Consider the following 19,760-nt stretch of genomic DNA (forward strand, 5'->3'; position numbering starts at 1 on the left):
ATAGCTCTAGCTTCAAAGCACTTTTATGTAAAGTATTATAAGCGGAAAATTCTTTGGAGCCTATGTCTTTTATTACTATTCAAAATGGTGACCTCATAATCCCTTCATGAATTTGAGTTCATACGCCCGTAATTCAACCATTTTTACGGAAAAATAATGATTTTACCTGCCCCTTGAGCAACCGTAATGTTTTTGGCAAAACAAGGATATGAAAATTAAAATGCACTCCTACTGAATTACTTTTTATCTGATGCTGTTTTATTCTTTTTTTTGTGATAACCAGTTAATGCTGCACCACGTCATCCCCGGATCCTTCAAGGTTAACACATTACAGGATGAAATGACCGGAGTCAGCCTAGCAGGAACCCAGCTACGTGTTAATATTTATGAACCAAAGGTGAGTAATCCAATTTCCAAATTATCTCCAACGCTGAAAAGTTAAGGTAGCTAGTGAAAATAGAGGGAAATTCAATATGTGAATAAGGACAGACCTATGAAGGCGTTCCTCAGGGCCGGCCGGATTTACCGTAAGGCAAAATAGGCACGTGCCTAGGGGCGTCGCAGCCCAAGGGGTGCCCTCTATCACCCCATGTGAGTGGCTGTGCCTTATCATGAAAATCGGGGAGGGGGGGCTCAAGTGAGGAGGGGCGCTAAATAGATAGGTGCGTAGCGTAACTTTGGGTATCTCCGGCCCTGGTGTTCATCAGAATGGGTGTCGTTTCCAAGCAAAACTACCATAAATGGTGCACTATCCACCAGTATCTATTTATTTATACAGGGTTATCATAAAAAATGTTGCCGTTTCAGTAATTCACAGGTCGGGATAGGTTGGCAGAGATTTTTCAGCAGTTGCCTGATACCTGCTTTGAGGTGAGATCCCTGAGTTGCCCGAGCCTTGAGGAGGGCCTGCGGTGTAGCTAGGAATTTCGTTCGGAGGGGGGTGTAAACACAGGGGGGGAAATTTTTGAAAAACAGGCTACTAAGTAATAGGTTTTTCACTAATTTTAACACTTTTCTTAATCGAAAAAACTTCATTTGTTAAAGAAATATCGTGTAAATTCATGATTTTTCAATATTTTGTTTTCTTTTGTGCGCAATATCTTTGCGTATCATTTAATGTGCTGTTTCACGATATCTCTCCAGAAAAAATCGACTTCATTCTTAAGATTGTAGACTTATGATGGTGATTTCGAGCATATATTTTCCACAGATCATGAGTTTTATTTTTTCCCTCTCCTGCCAACTTTTGCGGCCCCTCCGCGCCACAAACAAAAGACGGTGGTGATAAATGGTGCACGTATCCAGCGGCCGGACATCTGGGTGCCGGGCGGAGGCGTGGCCCACGCCATCGACCGTGTGCTCTTCCCCTTGCCCGTCGGGGACCTGCTGCACACGCTCATCGCCGACCCAAGATACTCCATCTTCCTCAAAGTCATCCACGCCGCAGACCTAGAGGACGTACTCACGGGTAAGTTGGACGGGTTTCTTTCGGGGGGGGTGGGGGGGGTCCAAAACTACGGGGGAAATTTTTTAAAAACAGGGTACCTCCTAAAGAATGGGTTTTTAACTAATTTCAACACTTTCCATAATCAAAAAAACTTCATTAGCTAAAGAAATATTTTGTAAATTCATGATTCTTCAAATTTTGTTTTCTTTTATGAAGGAAAATAATAGCGTTTTTATATTTCGAGGGGGGTCCGGACCCCCACCCCCTTGGTTACGCCACTGACCACTGTCTCCTTAAATACTAATACTTATCAGACTCCGGATGACCAAAAATCCGAATGAGATCGTTCACCAAATTTCTTTCCCCGCCGATTATGATATTGTACGAGTTTTTTTCCCTATTTAAATCACATATTTTGACTGCCTTCTGATCTTGCGATCTTAGAAATATTTTAAGCTCAGTCTATCCTATCCTTTTTGAGACTAATAAAATGATAAACTTATGTGTGCAAGGCAGCGAAAAAGTAACACGATACAATATTAAACAACAATAGTAATTACCGCACATTAATATACAACTCCATTACCGACCATGGTTTCGACACACTTAGGTTATTCTCACGGTGCATGTGCTGGCTGCCTGGCTGGAGTTGTATATTAAAGAGCGGAAATTACTATTGCTGTTTTATATTTTATGTATATATGTATTTAAAAGAGGATGTCTGTTTGTCTGTCCGCTATGCACTTCCATACGGCTGCACAGATTCCTACCTTTAGTGCATAGGTGCGTGGGCGTACTCAGCGAGGGAAGGAGGGGGCAGCTGCCCCCTCCCTCCCCTAGAAGCAAAAATCGCAAATGTCTTTATGGAAAAGAATATTTTTTAAGCAAATAATTTTAAAAAGTAATAAAGAACTGTTACAGTTTTCTTAAAATGTTGATTCCATTCACCTTATCCATGCTTAAATCTTACTTATAACTTGAACAACCATGGCTTGCCCTCTAGTTTTGATCCTGGGCACACCCTTGCATAGGTGCATATGAATATCGCAGTGCTAATTTCGGTTACAGCCGACCCGTCCTTCGCGTCGTTTTCTCATTACCTTTTTTTACGTCACGTCATACAACTTCTACGGTTGGACACCCTGCCGGGTAGGCACACCGATTGACAAGCTCTAAGAGAAAGCATAAAAATTCTGCCATGTGACCATGAATTCCAAGTTTCAAATTTCCCACTTCTCCGGGTGCTATCCTTACCGAGCAACGTGGACTGCCTGCAAGCCATTGACAAATCTCAATTCAACCACGTCAAGCCAGAAACGATACGAAAAAGTAACCCTTGTGGTGCTCACTATAGCCCCAGTGAGTGATGGGCAATTTCTCTCTCATCTCCCAACTTTCCCCATTTTCCGCCTGAACAAAGAGAGGACGACAGCGAGAGTTAAGTTGACTGTTTTCATTAGAGGGATCGACGGGCATTCCTAATGCGTTGCTGCACTATGATTAGCAATGTAGGCCAGCGAGTGAAATTGCCTTCGGCGGAATGACTCTTCTCCAGCTTTACGTTCCCAGGGGGAAAAGGGAATACAGGAATGCCCACATTTTCTCTATTGAAATTAGGAAGTAGTAAACAAGTCATCCCTTTGACGGTCAGCACTGATTGGCTGTTAGAGAGCTTCACAATTACGAACAAACTCATGATGTATACCTCATTTCTCTGTTGATGAGCGGCGCTGGGTAGTATTTCGAATACAAATATTTTGAAATACGTATTTGAAATACATTCGCAATTTGTATTTGGCATTTTAAATGTACGACCCGAAAGTATTTTGTATTTCAAATACAGATTTATGGTATTTTCCCATTCTAAAATAAAAAAATACATTCGTAAAATACTTTTTAAGTACCTCTGATTACAATTCTGTGACATAATGCTTCAGAGATTACTTCGTTTTTGTTAGAATCGTTTTCCTCGTGTTTGCAACTATCCACTACGTGCCAAGGCAGGTTATACGAAGAACTCGTATTTTTTTAAGATCTCTTGGTTTCTATACAAATTATTTTGTATTTTAAAAGGTATTTAAAATATTTTGTACGTAGTGTTTTTTCAAATGCCTAAGTCAACGGAATCTTTTATTTTGCATTTCAAATACATTTGAAGCGGTTTTTTGTAATTCAAATACTTGTCAGCCTGTATTTTCCGAGCCCTGGTGATGATTAATACTAAGTAGTACCCAATGACTAAAGAGGTAAATGTACGAATATTTCCAATAGTCTGTGTTCACTTACAAGGGCGTACCCAGGATCAAAACTTTTGGGAGGGGGGCAAGACATGGTTGTTCAATTTGCAGGTAGGATTTAAGCATGGAAAAGGTGAATGAAATCAACATTTTAAGGAAACTGTAACAGCTCTTTATTAGTTTTTAAAATTATTTGCTTGAAAAAAATATTCTTTTTCTTAAAGACATTTGCGATTTTTGTCTCTTGGGGAGGGGGGCAGCTGCCCCTCGCTGGGTACGCCCATGTTCACTTGTGCTCCAATCGCTGTTTGAATGCATGGATCGAAATTTGGGAAGCACTATCAAGGTTTGCCACACAATTTACAAGAACTGTGGCCACCGCCCTTCCGGCTGCCGGATTCAAATAAACCATGAAAAATTCCTTTCATTATTCCCTCAAATAATGCACCTCACATTCCAAAAGCGTTTTTACCGAGCTTATTTACTCATAATATTTTTAAAATCTAATATCTGCTTATGTTGGCAGTTATTGCCATGGGATTTTTTTACCGGACTAAAGTATTGTATGAGTGGTCTAATTTTTTCTGGACTCACAATGATTGTATGGCACAACGGAGAATGTTTTGCAATCGGCCACAATTGATCGATTGCTTTCTGCAGGAAGCCGTTTCCCTCAATGCATACGCCAATTAATTTCATCCGATTTAGTGCATCAGGTTTTCCTTGACCCGTTCGCCTCTCCCTTGTTTCGTGAAACCTACTTGCATTTTAAAGCAATGGTATCCACTAATTCTTGCAATAAATTGCTAGCTTTAATGTGATTTGTGGGTTAATAATCAAATATATCAGCCGGAGCTTGAATTTTTTGTTGCCGTCTCTTTCGATGAAAACTGAAAATACGTGTTTCTCGTAACCATGGAAATATGAATTTTTAAGGGAAAAATAATGGATTTGAAGCTAAAATGCTGGAAAGTAGTGCATCATCTAAGAAAATGTATCTGAAAGAAAAACATGCACGATAGTCAATTTTTTCTAATGGGAGTAACATTAATGGGTTGAAATCAATTCCAAAAATTAGTTTTTGCTCATATCCATTATGGATGAGAATGTACTCGGTGGTTTAAGTGATCGATACTTTTAAAAAGTCGGTTTTAACGACATATTTGGGCTGTGCTTCGAAAATACAGCCAGTCAAACCGGACAGGTTATTTTCCATAATGGATAAATCGTTGCTGTTTTTTGCGTATCGCGAGTTGATATATTACCCTTCATCTGCTCATCACACCTAAAGTGATTTTCGCTATAGCCAAATGATTTTAATTGATTCTTTAAAAAATTAACTTCATTTTTTACATTCTTAATGCCGTGAACCTGAATCTTCATGCATCCTAGTTTTTTTGACATTTGAAACCATATTCAGTGCAAGTAAACACTAGAATGTACAAAGCGCAGTCCTTAATTCTTACTATCTTGTGGTTACACATTATGAAATCCATAACGTAAGATGGTGTAGTTGTAAATTATAGCCAATTGCTTTGACTACAGTCTACCAGAGTCTTAATAGAGGAAACTAACCATTTTCATGTCTTAGGTTCTCAGTCTATCATATTTGTTGGGATTTTCAACCTAAAAATTTCTTTTTTTTATCATATATTAAGTTCTAAGAACAGTGCTGCAGCTATTTTAAAGGATCGACTACAGCAAACACACGGTATGAAAAACGTCAACATAGTATTCGACTTCTCCTTTCTTCCGCCGACTTTCGCAAGGGAAGGCGCGAGGGGCGTAATGCAATGACGGTCGCGGACCGTGAAAGCGGCCTGCGAACGACCAGCTCGCCGTCAGGGGCAAGACGCGCGGCTGTAGCTAGCGGAAAAGTATTGTACTCCTGGAAAACTGTTGAGTGGACGTAAAAATGGAGCGAATTTTGGATCCAAAGCAATGTAAAATTATGCTTTACCCCTTTGGGCGTATCAGCTGAATTACTGGGTCCTGGCCCTGTTACGTTGTAGCCTTCTAATTGGGCGTATGGAGCTTTCAAGAGGCACGTAATCCGATTGCACGTCTGGAGCCCCAGGAAGACCTTCTGAGATCCCGCACGATGAAGTTCTTCGGGGACGTCTCCGAATCCCGCTAGGTCCCTGAAGCTGAGGAGGATAGCAGAGTTTCCTGTTCGGCCCTGGGGTCGTTCCCGTCGCACCTGCGCCAGGATCGGAGATCGGGAGAACCTCACGCCGAGGGAGCAGGATGCAGCGGCTCCATAAAGGAGTCATCGGCCTCAACTCAGGAGGCTAAAAGAAGGGAATAAGTCCATTCACGAAGAGCAATCCGAGGATTATCATCGTCTGAAGAGCCCAAGAATGCTGAACAGACAAATACTGAACGAAGCTCAGCAGAAAATACTTATGCGAAAAATCCACAGATTGCGGGTGACTCCCGTAAAAGTTATCACCGTGGCTAGTCCCGGTATACTTAAATTAGAAAATACTTAGTTGTTGTTGAGCGAGTTAGAATTGGTACGCAATATAAATATCAGACAATTAGCCTAATCAGCACCCACGCTTTACTCTCCGAGAAATGAAAAGATTTTTATTTTCTTTATAGTGCATTTTATACCGACTGTTTTAGGAGAAGGTTTTTTTACCTTTTATTTTATTTCCTTTACCTCGTTCAACTACCTCCTGGGATCTCGGACATTAAAGTCTCGGACTTATGAGTCTAGGCCCCATTAGCAGTGGCGTAGCAGGGGGTCCGGACATCCTCCCCGAAATATAAAAACACAATTTTCCTTCATAAAAGAAAACAAAATATGGAAAAATCATAAATTTACAAAATATTTCCTTAGCAAATGAAGTTTTTCGATTATGAAAAGTGCTAAAATTAGTTTAAAACCCTCTACTCAGTGCTTACCCTGTTTTACAAAAATTTTAACCCCTGGTTTTGGACCCCTCCCCCCAAAAGAAATTCCTGGCTAGGCCACTGCCCTCGCGGCCACGCCCAGGTCACAGGAACCTCTGCGGTTTTCAGACTATGTTCTCCTTGTCGCACTGAAAGATAACTGCTCGTAATTTCTCAAGCAATCTAATAGCCTATCTAGTAGGCTCAGAGTCTCCGGCGTCTCAAGTTCCGTAACCTGACACCAGGGGCTCAGCTAGGAATTCAGGCAAGGCGGGGTTTAGGTGCAACTAATACCGGGGTGTGTGGGGGTATAGAATACCCTCCAGGATAAGCGGTAGGTGCGAGATAATAAATTGCGAAAGTTTAAGATAGATGGTTCAAAATGGTGAGTTTTACGGCGTTCTGAGAGATATTTTATTAATCCTTACACAATTCTACTAATAATATCAATCAAATTAAGTAAAATGGATTAAACTTAGAAATTTCTCTGAGCGATAGGGGGGTTTTTATCCCCCAAACCTCCCCCCCCTCGCTGTGCCACTGCCTGACACATCATTAACTCACATTCTTGTTTTCCCCGGAAACACGATACAACACTCCCAAGCTAATAAATAAAGGTATAAGTATGGGATAACTCCCAAATCCACCTATGTGATATTAGTAAAAGAACTTACATACTCTGGTTCCTTGTGGTTTCAGAATTTTCTTTCTATCTGAATCCAAGAGATGTTTCCTCAGTGTTGTTAAATTTTCACAAGCTGTTTTCCCCTTAAAAATGCGAGTGGGCAATTCAAAGTCGAGTTACGCTGCTGGCTTGATAAATACATCCTTAGAAGTAAATAGCAGGACAACTTTCATTTGCAAAAGCTCGAGCAATGAATACAAATTACATTAAAATAAGGGCAGTTAAAATATGTTTTCACATTCTACGTACGACGTCTTACCTGGAAGCTTGACTACAGTCACCACATAATCGTTATATACGACCATCTATGACCGAAAAGACTTAATTTTGCTTGTCCGGATCGTGGTGAAGACTCTGTATTGTCTCCAATACATTCACCACTACTGAAAAACTAAGGAATCTTCAGAAAAGAACTTAGGAGGCGAGTAAGCATTGTCCGTTACACGCTACCTATACCTAAAAACTGATAAATAGAAAAGACATGATAATCATCTACTGCAATAACTATTATCACATACATATACAAATTCAAGTAACATAGGTACGCAGAGAATTGCTCTCGGCTACCGGCATTAAATGATAATGAACCAGTGTAAGCGATATTTTTCTCTTGATTTATTGAACAAAATATCTTCAATTATCCTGAATTATTCTAAATTTATGTAAATACTCACATTAAGTGAAATGGTCAATTGAATTTAAAGGATTAGGTCAGGTAATATTCATGTGAAGCATATCCTATTCAGAAATATATATGGTGGATTCATTGATTATCGAGCCATTCAATGAACCAATGCCTTAAGCAATTAGCAAGTAGCAATTAGCCTTCAATATATTAAATTGTCATACATTAGTTCAGTGATCCAACTGATGAATATACCTAATATAACTCTCATACCTGGCTATTCAAGAATTTCTTTTCTATCAGCAGAATATGAGTGCAAAAGATGGAATTTTTAAATATGACAAAAAATGTATCGGTGCATCAGTCCTTTGTATTACTTGATGTACTTTTCAACTTATTTTTAAATAATGTGAACATTTGGTTGAATGAATGGTTCCACAACGTCTAAATTTTATGGTATCAATATCTAATCTATTTTTCATTTTTAGTGCTACTCCGCAAACAGGTATTTCTAGTAAACTGCCAGAACAGCACCCCATATTTTCATATTTGAGCTAAGCAATGGATAAATCAGAATTAATCTCAATTTTTTTTTTCACAGGGAAAAGGACGTATACACTATTTGCACCCACGGATAAAGCATTTGAATCATTCAGTGTTGGAGAAATGAACAAATTGCTCAAAGACAGGGCAAAGTCTAGAGGAATCGTGGCAAGACACCTAGTGCCCGGTGCTCTGTACACATCCGGAATTCGAGATTTCCAAGTGAAGTACACTATGCAGCAAGGAGTGACAATAAAGTTACATAGTGAAGCAGGTGAGTTCTTGTCAACAGATTTACCTTAATTAAGCAGAATTGGTGCTGCTCAAGGCAGACAAGGATGGTATAGGGTCAGGGGTGTATTCAGCATCAAATTTTGGGGGGTACAACCTGGATCCAGAAAGTATGGAATACCTCCTGGAAGAGAGGAGTGTTTTTTTCAGTAGAAACTGATAAACTCTACGCTAAATACAAATCAAACATCTTTCAACATTGGGATTTGTACCATGCATTTGCATACACTCTCTCTTCACTCCTTTACAAGGATACAAAATCTATTAAACTGAAATTTTATTTTAATGTTTGATAAAATTAGGGTGTTGTAATGACTCCTGTCCCACCCCCCTAAATCCATCTATGTATAGAGTACATAGGAAGATATGCAACTCATCATTACACAATGCAAAAAATATATTTTTTAAGAACGACGATGAGTTGCATTTCATCACCATATGTTGGGTCATTTTATCTGAAACAGTCCTTACTCCTACAAAATAATGGATCTAATTATATGACCTGTGATGGAAAACCTTCATTGAGAGCTGAACCTCACATCAAGAAAGCCGCCTTGATCTCATTCCTTAAAGATTATCAAATGATTTCAGTAGCATTAATTTTGAGGAACTGTATCCAAAAATTCAGGCGCTGTACACATTTTTTCTGCATTGAGGAAAATTTCTTATCACTCTCATAGATTAGGACATTTTGAATTATTTTGTCGTAACTGAATTAGTAAGTTTTTTGATATGATATGATCAATGATCTTAATTTGAAGTTTCACATAAGCAGTAACTTCATAATTTTCTGCCGAACCAGATAGATGGCTTCTTCAATCAAGAATGGGGATAATTTTCAGTCTCTAATTGAAATTTTCATTTTATAATAATCATGTAATGAATTTTATTCTATGTACATAAAGCCTCATGCTAACCAAAGTCTGTAGAACTCATTTGTAAGTCATATCATGGATACTAACTGCATAATGTCTTCATCAATACTCTGATTCTATGCAACATAAAAAATACATACCATTTGATTTCATACTTAAATTTTATTTTACTTCCTTTGAGAAGGTATTTTAGCGTTTCCCAATTTGAGATATTATACATTAGAAAACCATATGTGTATCAATATAAATGTTACAAATGTTTTTCTCTCTTCCATTTAGGCCATTTGAAAATTAACTCATCCCATGTCGTCCTTCAGAACATTCCTGCAACCAATGGAGTGGTACATGCCATTGATACTCTAATTTAGTTTATTTTTTTGTTGCATGAATGTAATGTTGATTCTTTTTGACATAATTTTATCAAAACAATGCCCCTTTCTACACGTTTTTATTTAGATAATTAGGAAATTGTTTAATGCTCAAAGAATTGAACAAAACCAGCTGGTCTCTAATGAATGAATGTTTATCATTGTGTAACTAATTCACTTTTTGTGGATCCACTCATAAAAATCATGAATAGGTAGTTATTGTCTCATTTGGTATAAACTTATATGAGTTTAGTGGGGCACAAATATATGTATGGGGAGAGCATTCACGTAATGAATTCAGCTCTTATTACTTCTTCTATCATGCATCATAGATCATTCATCTACGGAGAAAAAAACTCTCCATACCATTCAACCAAAGTTATACATGAGGTATCTTATGTAAAACATCATCCATGTATGAAAGTTAAGAATGAAATATTGTTATTTTTGCATCACTGTGTCTTATGTAAATAAATGTTCATAGTAACAAATATATAAAATGTAAGTAATCATAAATTTTCATTAAAAAAGAATTTGTCAAAAGAGGTTGCTTCTTTAATGTTCCACAACTGCAGTTTCATCAAATACTTTATGTATGAAAATTAGACAAAATACATTTTCAAGTCCTTGAAAAGTCCATATTCTCTGGCACATACATTCTAACTTATTTGAGCACATCGAGCACAATGAAGTAACAGAGGCTTACAACAAGTTGTAACATAGAGCAATAATTAAGTAAACTACGGCCAGAACAACCTCTATATCTATACAGCACAATATCTTTCAGCGAGGATCAGTAAAATTCATAGTTGTACAGCCACCTATGATACAGCCAATATTAACATTTAATTAAAGCTATAAGATCAGCCTAGTTCATTTTTCTAGTCCACTAAACTGTTATCTATACACTTTGATATGACACGTAGTTAAAAGACTCCTTGGATATCTATTAACCTATGTAGGTAAGTAAGTCAGCTTATGTCATAAGTCGATTGGATTTTAACTCATTCAATTCATTTAGTGGCCAATAAAATGTTCATATAAGGTGCACTCCTTAAATAAATAATTCATTTCAATTACTTAATCACCCTAAACTGCCCTATAGTTACATTCAGATCATTAAATTTGCACTTCATGAATTAATAAAAAGCTTTAATATTTTTTTATAAACATGTAACATTATAATACTCACACATGGAAACACAACCTTTCACAAATCAAAACTTAAGAATCACAACAATGATACATTCAACCGGAAAATACTTCGATAAGTTTTATTCATCGAAGTTCCTCCATAGAGAATCTGAACGCTAATTCATGAATTTAATCACAGATATAATGTCTTATGTAGATAGATATGATTTGAAGCAGGTGTTTACTCAATTATCTATTACACACCCTCAAAATTAAAGGTATCAATTCTATCAACTTTGAAGGGCATAAGCAAAAAATTAAGGGGGTTCTAAAGTTGGAGTTCGCTGTATAAGTCCTTCCAACAACTTTGAATGGCATTTACCCCCAACAATTGTGGTCTTGCCTCGGCTGGAACTAAAATAGGCTACCAAATTATTTTCGTGAATGGAACCATAAACCAAGGTATGTACAACCCTTTCAGGGTCCCTTGGGGTCCACAAATATTTCCAACCATGGTTTTCCTCAATCAAATATAGGCGTGCAATGCCTGTGTGTCATAATTTTTAACCACTTAATGGCACTGTGACTTGCAAATCAGCATCTGTATTTCAAATGTTTTTATTCTCAGTATAATGTTTAGTAGGATAAAAAGAAATTTCTAACAAAAAAATTGTTTTCAGGAGGTAAGGAGTAAATTATATATTGCCACTGGTTGACACACCAAAACCAAAGGATTGGGAGGGAATTTAGTTCATCAATTTTGAATAACCTATCACAGTGTTTAATATAGCTGTACATAACCTTCAAAATTATCATCACCATTTCTAGCCAACACCATTCAGTAAATTCATGGCTTTGATTCTTAATTCTTAGACAATAGATTCTTTTGAGACCGAATTATTTCACCATGAAAGAAATGCTTTTGCTCCCTGAAGTGATTAATCAGATGATCACCACCATAAAAACCTCTGAAAGGTAACCAACAATCTTTTGATCCACCCATGACTGTGGCTTCTAACTTTACAAATCCCAATTTAATTTTGGTGAATAGGTCCATCAACTGATTATCAATTTGCACTTAAAGTTAAACGTTGACAAATACTTGTGGCATTAATGAGACTCACAAAGGTGCAAACGTGAGCCATTTTTTATGCAAATCTAAATACCACAAGAATTAATGTCAGGTACGAAGCATACTGGGTGTGAAACAATATTCATAATTTTTTATATTTCAGCAGTGATTTTTTGTAATGCACCACCCGAAATTACTGATTTCTTTGCCAATGCTTTAAAATAGATAATAGAAAGGGGAAAGAAGTACATTTTTTCACATTTAAAAAAATCATTATTCCACAAATAAAGATAATGTGGCAATAGAGAAAGGTATAAGTATTGAGTGTAATTGGAGTTGCCTTCTGTGTAAATATACCTAAGTCAGAAGATTACCTTTCATAATAAAATAAAAGAACAAAATTATCACTCTCTATTAGCAACTACATAATGGCGATTACCCTCCAACTGAATACTGGTGTATTAATAGTGACCATTGATGTCAATTGCAGTGAAACTTGGTGGGTTACAGGTTTCAGAGAGTTCTGTGGGCTATGGAACACCTTCATAATAACCACATTAAATTTTCCGGGGGACATATCCTACATATCAAATATTGGGGGAATGTGTCCCTCACAGAATCAATGCCAGTGGTAGTAATAAATTGGTGCTTTCTCTAAGAAGAAACACTTCTGCACAAAGCTCCCACACATAAATCAAGGTTATTGTTGGTATTGTTCAAAAACTACTCCTAGCAGTTGATAAAAAAAATTTTTAATTCCCTAATTTCTACCATTGCTTTTGGAGAGATGTTGTATATGCACCAGGTTTGCTTGAAAAAAGTCTATCTAACTCCATTCTTACACCTATCCTTCAACAACTGTAAAGGTGCCCAGTAAAAAATATGTATAAAATGTTAAGTGATTCCAAATCCAGAATGGCATGTACAAATGTTAGTATCAAAGGAATTGTCACAGAAATAAAATCAGTATTTCATCATAACCTGCCTCTTTATGAGCTGACACCAGTGAAAAAGAAAACATGTGATGTAGAAAATTGGGATTAATGATGATAGGTTTCAGAATTCAGAATTAGTATCAACTCTTGAAATTGATAAACAACGTGTTTTTAATGCAGACAATCAGAACCTATGGATGAAATCAAAGATCTACCCGTAAATGAATGTAAAATAGACAACAAAATTTTGAATTCATACCAACAGCATCAGAAAATAATATTCAAAGCACATTTCATAGGTTCAGGGAGAGCACATAAAGAACGCTAAATCAACCAGTAAGCTTAGAGCAAAAATGCTCTCACTGATAAAAGACGGAACAAAAGCAACCTGTAAACATTATTTGAGAAACGTCCCCAGGATATTTCTTTCTCCACTCATAAATTTTCATTATATAGTCAAATTAGCTACTTCTGCAAAATCTATGGCAGTCATGACATAATTCCTCACAAATAAGAAATTACACTTCAAATACACTGTATTAGATATATATAGTCACACATATATCTACATTACAAGGCATATTATCAGGCCAATATGCCTTACAGCACACCTTTTCAAATGCAACCTCCAGTGCAAACTGTGTCATGTCAATTGATAACGCAATTTTCTAAAGAGTTGAATATCTCAAATTGTTTTCTTTTTCTGTCATGACTGAAATGGGCAAGCAAGCCAGTGAGTAGAGTATACTTGGCTATTGGTCAAAGGGTTACAGATTCCGATCCAGGCAATTCCTTCCAATAACTGAACAAAAATCCCTGGTGTCCTTAACCCTTTCGCGCCGGACCTTGGTTCAGGGAAATTCTTCCTCAATACGAGTCTCTTGAAAGTTATCTTTACTCCCTTGTACGAAGCATTTTCGCATCAACTGAAGGCAGTGGTTCCCTCCCTAACCATTTTTGGACCCAACTCAGAGGGCGCCGATCCCTTTCCTCCGCCTCTGTCTCAGACCCTAGAAGGATTAAAAGCCCCTTCCTAGCACGAGTTCGCGGTCAACTGGCTAAAATGTTAATGCAAAGTATATGAAAATATTTGTTGCTCGCACCGATTTTTTTACATTCAAAATGAGTTTTGTGTTTTTTTCTGAGCGTGCAGAAATTTTAAACGAAGTTCTTACGTTGATTTAGACGGATTTAATGTATTTACTAGTTGTTCTATAATTCCGTTGAGATTAACGTTAGAATTTTGTTTGAAATTTCCATGTGGTCAGCAAAAAAAGATGAATTCATTTATAGCATTGAATTTCAAAAGTAAGCAAGAAATATTTTTTTGGAAACCGCACTGCAAATAACAGTAGTTGACCGCGTGGAGAGGATAGGAAAGGGTCAACCTGAGCGGCCGAAGATGGGACTGGGCTCGCGCTAAGGCGGATCGTGAGGGGCGACCGCGCCCGTGGGTCTATTGTGTCTGCGACGGTCACTTTTTTCGACCTGTGCCACACAGGCTCATTCGTTGGTTAGGGCAAGAACATTCAGGACGCACTGGTGTGGCATTCGTTGTTTAGGGAAGAAATCCTCGCCGCACAGGTGAGGCATTCGGCGCGAAAGGGTTAAGAGAGGATTTTTGAGCATCAAACCCTCAATCCACATACTCAATGACACTTACATTCAGATGGCTTGCTCTGGGATGAGCTCTACCCTCAACAATTCAACCTATAGTCTGCCCAAACATGGAAGGCAGGAAAGAGATTAAGGCACTCCTCAAGAGTCCAACACTGGCCGCATACCTGCTGTCAGTCACACAATAGTCGGGTTCTGGGCGAACGCGTGTGCTTTAATAATTCATGAATCGGTTGGTAGTAAAAATTGTATTTTGCTTTCTTGAAAAGCGTCACACTAAGTGTTACATAACTAATTGACATAACTCCATTGTGTTCAGACTCTTTTTTCATGAAATCACACCTAGAAATCAAAACTGCAATAAAAAATTACAATTTACACTTACTTTCATGTGATAATTTTTCAGAGTGGAGTGAGATTTGTCACTATGAGTGGTGCACACAGTAGACAGCTATTGTGTGGCTAATAGGTGGTAAGAGCTGGTGATGGGCTCTCGAGCGGTGCCTTAATCTATTACCCACTTTCTGTACTTGGACAGAATATAACCTTCTCCTCAAAGCAATGAGAGTACAACAGTAACCGAGACAAAATACTCATCAAATAATACAACTGTGAAATCATTTGAAATATTATGTTTCATATGAAATTAACCTATATTGTAACTTTACCTACATCATTGTTGGACTAATATTAAAAGTCTCTGCTTTACATAGAGGAAATTTAAAAAAAATCCAAATAATCATTTAGATTTCCATGGCATTCTACGATTATGTCCCTTCATCCATATTCACTAGCCTTATACGTTAGCCCCTCTCATCCATGTGTAAGTGAAAAATCTTTTTAACCATTGATACATTGTTGCCATAGCACTAAAGTTGACAATATTAGGTGTCTTATTGTAGCATATGTTCACATTGTAATTAGCAGCTGATAGAAATTTTATAACAGGTATAAAATTGATTACCTCAAAAATCTCCTGTAAAATAATTAGGCCTAAAGTAATATACCCATTAGCAACTACTGAAATTATAATGAGAGATTCTACACCATGTTTCAAAAGTTGACCAGAATGGTAAGGAGAGAAAAAAATATTTTTTTGGAGCACACCTTTAAATTAGTCCATGGTCCACTGACTGTTACCTGAGATTGTTCAGAGCTAACTGAAAGACGACAAAAAGTCATTGCACATATTAGTTTCCAACATTACTTTCAGTATATACACACCTCATCTTACAAGCTGCACACATTCCAGTTTTCCCCAGGGAGGTAAAAGAGATTAGTAATACTTCAATATTCATTTCATATCAACAAATTTCAGCATTCATTGGCAGTATTAGGCGAATTATATATTAGCTGCGAGTGTTAGAAAATTTCAATTCTACAAATGCACAGAGCCAGAAAATTTTCTGTGTTAATCCTTTTGGAAATATCTAACATGCTGAAAGCTTGATTTTTCCTTCTTTCCAATCTCTTTCTAACACTCCAGAAGTACCATTGGTCTTTTCTATTGTCTTCAGATCACCTAACTTTCAAAGAAATGAGCTGATGATACAAAAGTTTCAGCATTATTCATACCATCGAGGGCACATTACACTGATGAAGGCTTCCATTCATAATGAAGGAATAGATCTAGTATACTGTCCATGGAATTGATTCAAAAAAAGGGATCTCACCACGTTTTCTTCAGTAGATCCCTTTACATGATGTTACATGGTGGTACTTACAAGTCATAACATTTGCAACAGAACATTGCTAGAGCCAGCAGTACATTTGAGATGCACCACACAGTCACGTGTGGTGGTTCTGAATGCCCGCAACTCAGAAGCACCACCAAGCGACCTCTATTGAAGGGGTCCTAAGTTACCCTGAAATCGGCAGCTACTTTCAGAAACCTCTTTAGGGTTTTTTTGAAACTTGAATACAAAGAAAACTATGATGCTAATCCTCCATCATGTTCCTGGTAGGTTAAAAATCCATTTGACTGTCAAAACATCAAATGATGTGTACGTTGGTGAAGCAATGATCAAAATTTTACGCATAACGCTTGTGATATCACATATATGACCAATTAAAATGCACAGTAATACGTCCTGGCAGTGCTAAAGGAACTATTCTCTCGTTCCGTCCATTTACATTTATATATATATGTATTTATATAATATATACATGCTATTCTGGTTATCAGTCATTTACAGCCAACCAACTTTCCTTTCTTTACATGGGGAATCTACTGATTTAATACGTCACCAATGGAATGATAAATAAGCGCGGGATTAATTTGTGCACGCTCACGGACAGGGAGTCATTACAGGGGTACTAGTTGGACTAGGGGGGAGAGGAGGGGGTTCGCACTTCTCCGACATGAGATTCAGAACCCTTTCGAACTTTGCATGCCTTTCTGATGATTCCACCGTCGCTCCTCGAGAACCCCAGAGGAATTTTAAGTGAAACTCTGTCCTGAAAGAATCCATCAAGAGCTGATCCACCTTTGGCGTGACCACCCCATCCCCACAACCACCACCACTGCCCAAAACAATCTCTGCGTTCCGTCGAAATGCCGCGGCCGCTCCCGGCGCGCCAAACTTCCTTGATGCTTCGAGATGGGCGTGGAGCGTGCTGAGACCAAAATCAGCTGATGATGACTCCCACGGCTGGAGGCACGAGTGCCTGTAGAGGTGTGACCGAGGGCCTTTGCTTTCAGGGGTCTCGTTGGGTCCGAGGCCTTCTGGGGCGACTCCGTTGAGATCGTCCAGCACCCTCTCATGCAGGAGGGCAATGGGGAGGAGGTGAGGGATGGTGGTGTTTGGTGCCTGGGGGTTGGTGCACTCGTTCATGCTCTTGAGCGTGGGGCGCAGCTTGGCCTCGAAGTTGAAGGCACTGTCCGTGTGGCGCTGCCTGAGAACGTGCCATGTCGCACTCAACCTCTCCACCTGCCCCACAAAAGTAAACAATAGAAATCAGTCAGTATGGAAGGAACGTGATTAAAAAAATCATACTTACGGTGATAAGGTAAGGGTACCCATTAGGGCATGGCTTTTTTTTATTTCATCAAGATTTTAGATTTCAACATCTTAAAACATCCTATGCAGAGTGAAATTGATAAAAAATCAGGAGTATTGTTTATCATTAAGAGGTTGCTCAAGAGCTTCAATGCAATTATCAGCCTAAGTGACAGCTGGGTAAAGTCCTACCCTGCTTATCCTAAGGTCGCAAGTTCCAGCTCTACCTAAATGGGTCCACCACTCAGGACATGGGTATGCATAAAATTCTACTACCCCAGTCCCTTGAAAACCTATGCACAAGCTATGCCATCTATGATTCCAGTGGCAAAATGGGCCAGGGACAGAATCACCAGGTTAATAATAATAATAAATACATAATCTTTTCAAATTAAGAAAAACACAAATTAAGGTTATTGGCCTTAAGAACCAAAATTCACTCAGGTTTCACAGCCAAGTTACCATTCTCTAAGAATAAAATATTTTAGCGTGGGATATTGCCATGTGCTCAGCTCTAAAAAACCTGGATGCTTGTGGGCCAAAGCCATGGTCAACTGATTGTTCCTGCATCCCCATATCACCAATATGATTTTCCTGGCAAGAGATGAGGGAGTAATTTTGCTTTGGCAACACTGGAAGAATGTGAATTAATTTGGACAAAGTGCATGCCCAATTAGCTCTAATTTACTCAGGTGAACATTAGATTAATGCATTTTGATAAATTTGCCATCAAAATAAATGCATGAAACAATGCTGGTACTTATAATTCGGAAATTAAAAACGAGAAACCTTCTCATAAAATTACTCTCTCAGTTTCGCAAAGTAACAATAAATGAGTTTATTCCTAATTGCCACTTCTCACAGAGATTTCATGGAGCTTAGTGCATCATTGAAATTTTCAAAGGTGAACTCAAAATACACCTAGTAAACACAGGATGCTGCAGCATCATTGCAGACAGGCTGTACAAGGTTGCAGAGGTTGCAGCATTATTCATCTTGCTTTGCAGTATTACTGCAACCTAATAATTACTGCGTCTCCAATAGTTTCAAGAACTTAAAATTTTTTAAAGTTTGAAATAGCTGCGGCAGAAAGTGACTTAGAAAATGGTGTTTTATACGTGATTTTTTGTCATATAAAAGAGAATAAACAATTACCAGAAGGATATATTTTTAACTCCCTATATAGCAAGGGTAGCACTGTAATCCATAAGGGCAACAAAATAAAGTTTAAAAATAAATTATTCAATAAAAAAATGAGAAAATAGAAATGAATGGAAATAATAACTAAGAGTATTACTGTGCTAACAAAATCAACACATCTTAATGCCTAATGGTAGGAAAATCATAATGCCATTAAAATTTGGAAAAATAAATATGCAGTATGTCTGAAACCAATATTTTTATTAACGTGCAATCATCAATATGTGCATTAGGGTGGGCCGAAAAAAGGTTTTTTTTCCTGATCAAATTTGCCCTATGCGGGAAAGTTGCGAAATGATATAAGGATCTCGCACACCAAATTTTTTTCAAATCGGATAATATTAACCACTGCCGCCCGAGCTCTAAAGTTTAAAATTTTGCGAAAAATCAGGCTGATTTCAGAATCAAATGGCTATGAAGACGAATTTTATGAAAATATGGGATAATGGATAATATCAAAGAGTGGATACATGTTTATAGATTATGAAAATGAAATTTGAAGTTTTTTTGACAAAATCTATGGTTAAAAAAATGTCTATGAATTAACAACAAAATTATAGTATAGACCACCCGCACAACACAACTCATTTTTGCCAACATTTCTAAAACTCCATTTTGGGGGCTAAATTGCAGGTAAAATAATATTTATTTCGATTGAATTTCATTTCTTATCAAATAAGTCATCATATGGTAGTAAATAATCCCACAAAAAGTAATAATAAGGTAAATTATTTGAAATTAACATCAATCATAATGACGAATAAAGTACCTGTGGAGCTATTTTCAACAAGAAATTCAGCCAAGGCTGAGAAAAAACAGAAACTGAACACCAAG

General features: G+C 37.7%; 2 protein-coding genes across 3 annotated transcripts in view; one reads left to right on the forward strand and one right to left on the reverse strand.

The window, feature by feature from the left end:
- LOC124165956 overlaps positions 1 to 13,576 on the forward strand; it is a 106,299-nt gene extending 92,723 nt beyond the window's left edge. The window contains exons 6-9 of the mRNA XM_046543505.1: positions 284 to 397; positions 1,276 to 1,468; positions 8,494 to 8,709; positions 9,881 to 13,576. Of these exons, the coding sequence (XP_046399461.1) occupies positions 284 to 397; positions 1,276 to 1,468; positions 8,494 to 8,709; positions 9,881 to 9,969 (612 nt within the window). The 3' untranslated portion in view covers positions 9,970 to 13,576. The remainder of the gene's footprint in view (positions 1 to 283; positions 398 to 1,275; positions 1,469 to 8,493; positions 8,710 to 9,880) is intronic.
- Positions 13,577 to 15,066: 1,490 nt separating this feature from the next.
- The window catches only part of LOC124165954 (SH2 domain-containing protein 3C), a 278,828-nt gene continuing 274,134 nt past the window's right edge, over positions 15,067 to 19,760 (reverse strand). For both annotated transcript variants that reach the window (XM_046543503.1, XM_046543501.1), the window contains one exon: positions 15,067 to 17,657. In XM_046543503.1, the coding sequence (XP_046399459.1) occupies positions 17,016 to 17,657 (642 nt within the window). In that variant the 3' untranslated portion in view covers positions 15,067 to 17,015. The remainder of the gene's footprint in view (positions 17,658 to 19,760) is intronic.

This window comes from Ischnura elegans, chromosome 9 (assembly GCF_921293095.1).
Source record: "Ischnura elegans chromosome 9, ioIscEleg1.1, whole genome shotgun sequence".
NCBI lineage: Eukaryota > Metazoa > Arthropoda > Insecta > Odonata > Coenagrionidae > Ischnura > Ischnura elegans.